This window comes from Anastrepha obliqua, chromosome 2 (genome assembly GCF_027943255.1).
Source record: "Anastrepha obliqua isolate idAnaObli1 chromosome 2, idAnaObli1_1.0, whole genome shotgun sequence".
Lineage (NCBI taxonomy): Eukaryota > Metazoa > Arthropoda > Insecta > Diptera > Tephritidae > Anastrepha > Anastrepha obliqua.
In genome coordinates this window covers 96,946,619-96,956,283 of record NC_072893.1, presented here as the reverse complement: position 1 = coordinate 96,956,283, position 9,665 = coordinate 96,946,619, and the positions used below count along the sequence as shown (strand labels likewise).

The 9,665-nt window shown below is 35.5% G+C and overlaps 1 protein-coding gene across 1 annotated transcript in view; it reads right to left on the bottom strand.

Annotated features, from left to right (window-relative positions):
- Positions 1-1,210: 1,210 nt before the first annotated feature.
- The window catches only part of LOC129239399 (protein eyes shut), a 31,984-nt gene continuing 23,529 nt past the window's right edge, over positions 1,211-9,665 (bottom strand). Inside the window, exons 5-7 of the mRNA XM_054874865.1 lie at positions 2,818-2,878; positions 2,583-2,713; positions 1,211-2,461 (exon numbers count right to left, since the gene is read on the bottom strand). Of these exons, the coding sequence (XP_054730840.1) occupies positions 1,413-2,461; positions 2,583-2,713; positions 2,818-2,878 (1,241 nt within the window). The 3' untranslated portion in view covers positions 1,211-1,412. The remainder of the gene's footprint in view (positions 2,462-2,582; positions 2,714-2,817; positions 2,879-9,665) is intronic.

The window sequence follows — 9,665 nt, the reverse complement described above, 5'->3', positions numbered from 1 at the left end:
AAACATTTCTGAATTCGCCAAACCAGCATGGCTTTTTTCTAAACGATGTACAGTTTCGAATCCTGCTGTTTTTAGTAAATACTGCATTTCGTCTTTTTTTGTTGGGTTTCAGCTTGATTGCGTCTATACTGATTTCTCTAAAGCTTTTGATAAAGTTTCGCATTCTTTACTAATTCTTAAGTTGTCTTGTATGCGCTTTTATTCTGTGTTTCTAAATCGGATTAAGTCATACTTATATAAAAGACATTTCTTATGAACCTTTCTTCGTTTCATCTGTTGTTCCTCAAGAGAGTATACTAGGACCGCTATTTTTTGTTTTGTTTATAAATGACATAAGTAGCTGGTTTCGTGTCGCGAAATTCTTCATCTATGGTGATTATTTAAAATTATTTCCCAGAATTTCGAAACTAGATTACGCACTTGAGCTTCAAAACGTCATTGATGTCCTGGAACTATGGAGTGCTTGTTCTTAGACTTCTTTAAACATCGAAAAAAGTTTGCATCTGTCATGGGAATTTTCAGCCACCCAATCCTGTTTCGCCATCGCTATGTATGAAGAAGCAGAGCTTTGCTGAACCACGTACGCTATCAATCCCGGGTTTCACTGTTGTCTCCAGAACCTGGATTAATGTTGCTCACAGAACCTAAAACCATAACAGTGCCACGACACTTCATGTACATGACAACACGATTGGAATGTAGGATTGGAACATAACCATCTGCTATTTGCCATCTGTCTTGGTCAATATTTTTTTCGTCAGAAAAAAACCATAACTGCTCAGGCGCTTCAATGGTTTTAATTTTGTTTACAAGTTGTTTTGATCGGATAACTTGCTGTTCTCCTGTTTGCTTCGACATAAACTGTCTTTGCGCATAACGCAGGATCATCTTCTGGACACCTTCTTGAATAATTCGACGGATAATACCCTCAGAAACATTAAGCTCCTTCGCTCCTAAGCAAAAGCCCTCAGTGATTTTGAAGGGGCCTCATCAATTATCGCTTGCACTTATTGAATAAATCCTGCTGATTGTAAAAAGTTATTATTGTTCCTTGTAAAGGGCTTATTGAATACACTTTTTAAATAAATACAGAAATAGATACTTTTCTTATAATTATTTTTTGTATATTTCACTATCTACTAAAGGTGCAATAAATAATTTCAAAATCGAAGTGCCTATGACATTTCGTAATACAAAGGTCATTCGTGCTTCCATCGGATTGCAAACGTTACTAATTGAGGAATAAATATTACTTGTATCTACACACATACATATATGTACATATGTTCCTATAAATACGGGTATATATTTGACGTATGTTCTCAAATAACCACTACAATGAGTAATTAAATGAAATCAAACGGCGTTAAACAGTTGAAACATTCGCCACCGTTACCAGAACTGATTATCTGCTATGCAACACTATTGAGCACATCTGGTATTAATTGGTCTTCATCATCCTCGTCCTCGTCCTCGTCCTCATCGTCATCGTCATCATCACCATCATCGTCTTCCTCGTTGTCATCATCGTCATCGCTCTCCTCATATTCATCACCGTTAGCACCTTCATTAGCCGCATTAGTAGCGGAAGGAGTTGCTAAATTCGAATTTACCGCAGCCACTGTATGAGTGACTTGATTATGAGTGGTTGGCTCGAGAAAGTGCAAGGGAATGGGTATAGGGCTTGAGAAGGCCGCTAGCGCGTATGGTGAAGAAGTGCTGGTGTGTTGATTGGGAGGTAAATAGGTGCTTTTCATTGTACTATTTTCTTCTGTCTCTCGGCTGGGCACTGATGCATCGTGCGACTTCAAAGTGACTGCTGTTGCATTAATTAAATTCAAATGAGTATCTGCTGTTTTTGTAATTTTTGCAGCTACTACATCAGACGTATTTCTTGTCGATGGCAATTGTGCAACATTACCTTCTGTAGTAGATGTTGGTGGCTTAGTATTATTAAAATCGTTGGCCAATGTGGACTTAATGTCATTTATATTCGTCAACTTGTCAACGGTGAGCACAGTTGATGCAGTTTCTCTATTGAATTGTGGTTGAGCTTGTGCTGGCTTTGTGCTTACACTGATGGCTGTAAAATTGTCGGCTATTGATGATGTTGTTGCTGCCGTTGTTGGACTTGCTGCAGTTGTTGCTGTCATTACCGCATTATTTGTGGGTTCTACTTTATTCCCCAGCTGGTGATCACCGCCGTCATTAAAATTGCCCACATCAGTGCCATCCATGTCATCGTCATTATTTTCCATTTCAGCTGCCCAACTGGGCATTGGTGGCGGTGTGATGTGCGGTGCTGACGTTGAAGTCAACATAAACTCATCTAAAATCTCGCAATTTTTACCCAAATACCCTTTTTTGCATTCGCAGCGATAACTGCCATCATCCTTGGTGAACGGTATGCAACGCCCTTCATTTTCGCACGTATTCGGATGTTCATCGCAGTACGTCAGCTCTGTAAAGTAGCAAAAAAATGGCAATAAAAGTGCATGAAAATTAAAGAATTTTAATGTTTTCGCCTGAGTTTATTACTGCTTCTGGTGCAATTATTGGTTGTTATATTTTATTCTACTCACTTTCATCGCACAGCATGCCACCCCAGCCAGGTTTACAATTGCACTCCCATGGCCGTTCACAATCGCCATTCACACAGCCTGGATAGGGAAAACATTGGTCACAATTTGGTCCTGTCCAACCAACTTTGCAGCTGCAAGCAAAAACAAGCCGAGTATCAAGTAACATCCACAAAAAGTGGTATCACAGTAATTCAATATGTTTTGTTTTGAAGCCATTTTCGGCGCAGAAACTCACCGGCATTCGCCCGGCTTGGCACAGTAGCCTCGCTGCTTGTGACAGCCCGTTGCACAAATAGCTAAACAAGAGTAATGAAAACAGTGAAAAACAATGAATAAATATAAACAACAGAAAGCCACAAACTTTCTTACGGCTAGATATACACACAAGGTCACACGAACCGTTACACTTCTGTACGAAACTAACATAATCTGGTGTTACAGAAGAATTGTTTTTGATAAAAATATTGCCAAACCATAAACATCATAAAAGTCACATGTAGTTCGCTCCATTTGTGAAACAATATCAAAAATTCAAGAAACTTTGCGAAGTGCTTATGCATACATATATACAATGACCAAAACCTTGGCAGTTGGAACAAGAATTGAAACCAACCGTTGATCGTACTCGATGTCCGTTTATTAATTGAGTTCAATATTGGTGGCTTTGTGAGAATGAAACATTTGGAAACAAATTATTGCGACAAGTCTTCGTAGATAGTCATTTGGATGTAATGCTAGGCTAATATATGGTTAGGAGCTGGCAACAAAAGATCAATCTAAAATTTACAACGAATTTCATGATTAAATATTTCCAGAAAAAGGCAACCCTATCGTATTGGGTGTAAGTTTAAGTTTCGACAAACAGATTTTCTTTACTACCAATTCCTGTTTACTCCATTATTAATTTGTAATTGTGGCGATTATGTTATGAAAAACTTTCTATAAAACTAAAACTGTAATATTCAGGGTTAGGATTTTAAGGCATTTGCCTATTTTGTCTGCGTGATCCTATCTGTTAACGAAATCAAGAATTACGCGTTTGACATCTTTTGACGTGATAACGTCTTATAATTCGATTTAACAGGCTGCACGCACCAAAAAATGCGTTTTTATCTTGCTCATGCGTCGTTACCTTGCTTGAACAGCATGTTATGTTATGTTATGTTATGTTATGTTATGTTATGTTATGTTATGTTATGTTATGTTATGTTATGTTATGTTATGTTATGTTATGTTATGTTATGTTATGTTATGTTATGTTATGTTATGTTATGTTATGTTATGTTATGTTATGTTATGTTATGTTATGTTATGTTATGTTATGTTATGTTATGTTATGTTATGTTATGTTATGTTATGTTATGTTATGTTATGTTATGTTATGTTATGTTATGTTATGTTATGTTATGTTATGTTATGTTATGTTATGTTATGTTATGTTATGTTATGTTATGTTATGTTATGTTATGTTATGTTAAATATTATATTATGTTATGTTAAATATTATATTATGTTATGTTAAGGGGTTATACGAAGTTATGACTTTCAAAAAAATCGATTTTTTATTGCATTTTTGTAATGTACATATATTCAAAAGTATACGCACGAAATTTGAAGTAGATCTAAGCAATACTTTCGGAGTTATACCTAAATATGTAGAGATGCCTCGGCACGTTTTAAGGTAGGTATTGAAACTTTAAACGTGTTTTTTTCAAAACGGTATTTTTCAAGTTGGTTTACACGATATCTCGAAAACGGCTTGTTTGATCGGTCAACCGTTTTAACTCAATCTTTAAAGACACATTTTCTAGTAATTAATCGTTCCTTTTGTAAATCTGATACTTATTTTCCATTTTATAATCAATTTACGGCCAAATTTTAACGTAAAAATCGAAATCATTTCTTTTAAAAGCTGCCATTTTGTGAAAATTCACTATTTTGATTAGCCGAACGATTAATTACTAGATAATCTAATATATTAACAAAATTTGTTTGGTTTTTTGATTTCAGATAATCCAATCCTGAGTTACGATGTACATCGTAAATCGTCTTTTTTTAAAGGAGGTTCCAGAAATCGCCTGCAGCGCGCTCTATAATCAACATTTTCATAAATAAAAAATTTTGTTACGTTCTTGAAGGATGCTTTTATAACCGCCAAAAATTTTCAAATTAATATAAAATATTCTGAAGTTTCTTCAGGATAAATCCTTGACAACCCGTCTTTTATTTGCTTCATAACTGCGTATAACCCCTTAATGTTAACTTATTTTCTATATCCATACAAAATATCTATCAAACAAATAAAATTAAAATTTTCTTTTGAAAAATGCAACCATTCAATCAGTATTTTCTTATGACGTTATCACGTTAAACTATCGTCAGTAAACCGACTTTACAGACAACCTCTTTTTTATACAAAATATAAATTTTTATTTTGCCTTTCTTGTGCCTTTTTTGATTTTATCGCCTTTTTCCGCCTTTTCTAGGTGCTTTACCTTTTTCTTGCCTTTTTATATTTAAAACCTGACAAAGTACCTTGGATTTGGCACAGCTTTTTTGTTTTACAACACTGCTCTCTACTCTTCAGCTAATTGCTATTCCTTCTTCAGCTTGCGATATGATAAGTTTATTTTTTTTTTGTAGATAAAACTTGACATTTTCAAAATCGTGCGTTAATTTTCTTCGTGACTTAAATATTTGCGATAATTTAAAATGCTTAAGGCACATTCTTATAATTCCGTGAAAATCCGCGGCTATATAAAAGAATTTGGGGAAGACATACTTTCGACTGACGAAAAGATTCTCATTTGTTCATGCTGTGGAATAAAAGTAAATCACGACAAAAGACATCATCTTCAATCGGAAAAACACAAAAAAGTGGCGATATTGAAACTGGCTCCGAAGGCACAATCTATAACTTCATTTTTAAATAATGCCACATCAAACGAGTTTTTCAGAGATCTCACCAAAAAGATGGTAGCCTGCGATATACCTTTGATAAAAGCCAATCATAAAGAGTTCAGGTCGTTTATGAAAAAATATGTCCAGAAAAAAGTTCCTGATCAATCGACTATGCGGAAGTACTACTTAAAAGAAATTTATGAAAATGTTTTGGAAGAAATACGGTCGCACATTGGAAACAGTAGCATTTTTGTGTCAATTGATGAGACTACGGACAAAGCAGGCAGAATCGTTTGCAATGTCATTGTCAGTCCTTTACGGCAAAGTGGCCGAGGTTTTCTTCTAACATCGGAAGTAATACAAAAGGTAAACGCTTCGGAAATTGCTAAACTCTTTGATGATGCCTTAGTAATTCTATGACCAGAAGATGTAAAACGGGATAAAGTGCTGATATTTGTTACAGACGCTGCACCATATATGAAAAAAAGCGTAGTTGGGCTTCAGTTATTTTATCTACGAATGATTCATATTACATGAGTTGCGCACGGAGTTCACAGGCTATGTGAAAAACTGCGAAGCCAGTTCTGCCAGTTGATTCCTTAGTTGCAAATATGGAGAAAATATTTTGAAAAAGCCCAACAAGAATTCGATTATTTCAACAAAAGCAACCAGATCTACCTCTACCACCTCAACCAGTAAGTTTTTTTTTTAAATCCATGTATGTATAAATGATTAAAAAATTTGGCCTTTTTAAAGGTCTTGACACGCTGGGAAACTTGGTTGGAGGCAGTATCATATTATGCGAAAAATTTTAACGGAATCAAAGATATTGTTGCTGGTCTCAATGACGATGCGGCTTGCGTTATTTTTGCAAAGAAATTGTTTTCAAACAAGGGAATTCGAGCGGACTTGGCTTATATTCAGGATAACTTTGGGTTTATAGTAGGCGAGAGAAATTCATTCGAAATTCTTCAGAAAAGAGGTTACTTTTACACCTAAACATATTTACATACTTTTATATACAGGGTTGGCCATCTTAAACTGACCCATGTGATTATTAAAAAAATATGGAAAAAGAAACATTTTTTTGTGTTTCATTGTGAAAAACATTTAATTTAGTTCAAGGAGATTCGTTTACATCACTTTTTGAATATGATATCGCGCAAGTGGTCGCCCTTAGCACGTATTTGGATATGTACAGGGTTGGCCATCTTAAACTGACCCATGTGATTATTAAAAAAATATGGAAAAAGAAACATTTTTTTGTGTTTGATTGTGAAAAACATTTAATTTAGTTCAAGGAGATTCGTTTACATCACTTTTTGAATATGATATCGCGCAAGTGGTCGCCCTTAGCTCGTATAGCGTAATGTGCCCGTTTTTCGGCGTTTTCCATAGTTTTGGCCAGCGTCTCGGCCGATATGGCGGCTATTTCCCGTCGGATATTGGCCTTAAGTGCGCCTAGTGTCTTTGGCTTGTTGACGTAAACCTTAGATTTCAAATTACAGTAAAAAGTTATAGGGTTACTCAATGGGTCAGTTAAATATGGCCAACCCTGTACTAGTTCAATCCGCTCTTAACTTGTTCATCATGCATTGTCTTACGGACTATTTATATAAAATCGTTTTAATTTCAATATTTTCAAGTGCAGAACACATTTTTATTTCAGGACGATTTTAAGTGACTTAAAAGTTGGATTTCAGAACGTAGATTTATACCGATTTTCTACTTTTAATATTGAAATTAAAACGAAATTACATAACGACCGCTTTCACCATCTTCAGTTAACGCTAAGTGGCACTATATTTGACAGAAATCGTCGGTGATCTGCCAGATAAGGTGCCAGTTAGCGTTAACTGAAGATGGCGAAAACGGCACTAATAAATATTGAGTTGAAAAATGCACGGTCTACGAATTAGTAGTGGATTACGCTGGTATATACTAAGATTGGTTTTTTAATAATTAATATTTAGGCGAGCCAATAAATAATGTATTGGATGTACTGCAGAATATAGAACACAATTTAAAACAGGCCAGAGGGCCAGTAGCTACAACAATATTGGAAAAATTTAACATGGTATTTCAAGCGAATCAAGGTCTGCAAGTGATAAAAAAAATTGCCGGGATTCTGAATGGTGAAGTGTCGGTAGCATGGCCAGAAAATATAACCACAAACGAGGTGGAGAATTGGGCACCATTAGTGTCTGTGGATGTCGAGAGGAGCTTTAGTTCATTCAAATCAATGCTTCGTGATAATCGCATGAGGTTATTGCCCGAAAATTTTAAAATGCATTTAGAGGCACTGTCCTACTATGATGGCAAAGGCGAAAAATCATAGTCAACCTCTTTATATATTTTTAAATATATTTAACTGTACGTAAAAGAGTGTACATATTTATAAAATTGAAAAATAAATGCCTTTTTTTTGCCTTTTTTGAAAACTCATTTTGCCTATTTTCAAATGTTTGCTGCCTTTAAATCCTAACCCTGGTAATATTAGTTTGAGGAAAAAGAAATATAATATATTATTTTCTCGGTAGATTGCTGTAGTGATCGATATTTCGTAAAATTTCGTAAAATATCGATCAACAATTTAAAGTTTAGGCTCGTTGTCAAGGTGACATTTAATACTAAACAATGCTTTTGATGCTTTTTGTTTGTTCCACTCCGTTGTTAGTTAAAGGGAACAATGGAAGTCAACAAAGAGAAAATTCGGTACATTTTACAGTTTTTCTTTGATAAATGCGAAATTGTGAATGATGCTTATGTTGCCGATACTGAACAGCTAATTAATCACAATTTTGGTTTCGTCAATTCCGTTTAGTCATTTTTGATGTTAAAAAAATGTCGAAATAATCGAAGCTGACCATCGACCATAAAACAGTTTTAAACTATTTGCGCAAAAATAATGGATTTCTTTTACAAGCACCCAGAGCTGTTGATAAGTTTTAATCTGCTGTGTAGATTATGTTCGAAGAAATCATATGGAGACTTGTGGGTGGAGGACTTCCGTTTTCTTATAAATACCGGACAACTGTGCAGTAAGTAAATTTTCAGCATTCCCATATTGTGACGTAATTCGTTCCTATTTGAGATCATTAAAGAGTAATTTCTAATTATCTAGGAATCCCATTAAGTCAAGCTCGTGGAGTAGGTGTTGAAATAAGTGAGACCGAATTGAAATAAGTGAGACCAAATTGAAATAAGTGAGACCGACGCGCTTTCCATCTAAAACTGCACTGCTTTATTTAATCCTTTCATTTCTATACAGAGTTGCATAATTTGCCAGTGTTACCTAAGTAATAAGGTGTAAGCAGTGTTGCATAACAACTTACATAATATATAAGTTATATACATATAACTATAATTTATAACACTACTTCACCCTGAAAGAAAATGAGTACATAAAAGATAACTTAATATAACTGTATACAATACAAAAATTCATTGGTATACAAAATAATACAAAGCAACATTTTACGATTATTTACGAAAATCTTTCGCTTCATAGCGATTAATATTCTGTCGAGTACGTGCACTTCTGCGAAGTTGGAGATCACCTTGTGATGAGCCATCTTCCATAGGCTGCCCGTTCGGTTCGTCAGGTGTCGATGTAGAGTCGTCTGCTTTCGGAACCCAAGTTACCAAATCTGATTCTTCTTGAGAACTTACGTTGGTGCTAACCCTGGATTTAAGTTGGTTTACATGTCGTTTCAAGTACCCGTAGGAAGTCTTCACGACGTAGAGCATTTTTCCGAGTTGCCTTGTAATTATGCCTTGTAACCACTTTTCCCCTTTAGCGTAGTTTCGAGCGAAGATCGGTTCGTTTATGCAGAACTTGCTTTTTCGTGCTCCATCTTTTGTTTTTACCGTCGATGTCTCGAAAATCTGGCTTAACAAAGTTCGTACCGGTCTGCCATGTAGAATTTCGGCAGGCGATTTTCCCTCAGCGTTAGGCATGGAACGATATGTCGATAGGTACTTTGTTACAGCTGCTCTTAGCTGTAGTCCGTCGTCAACGTTTTTCTTCACGGCGGATTTGAACGTCCTAACAAATCTTTCAGCAAGACCGTTAGATGCCGGATGGAACGGTGCGCTAGTTAAGTGCTTAATACCCAGATGAGCGCAGAAAGTCTTAAACTCCTCTGATGTGAGCTGTGGACCGTTGTCACTTACGAGAGT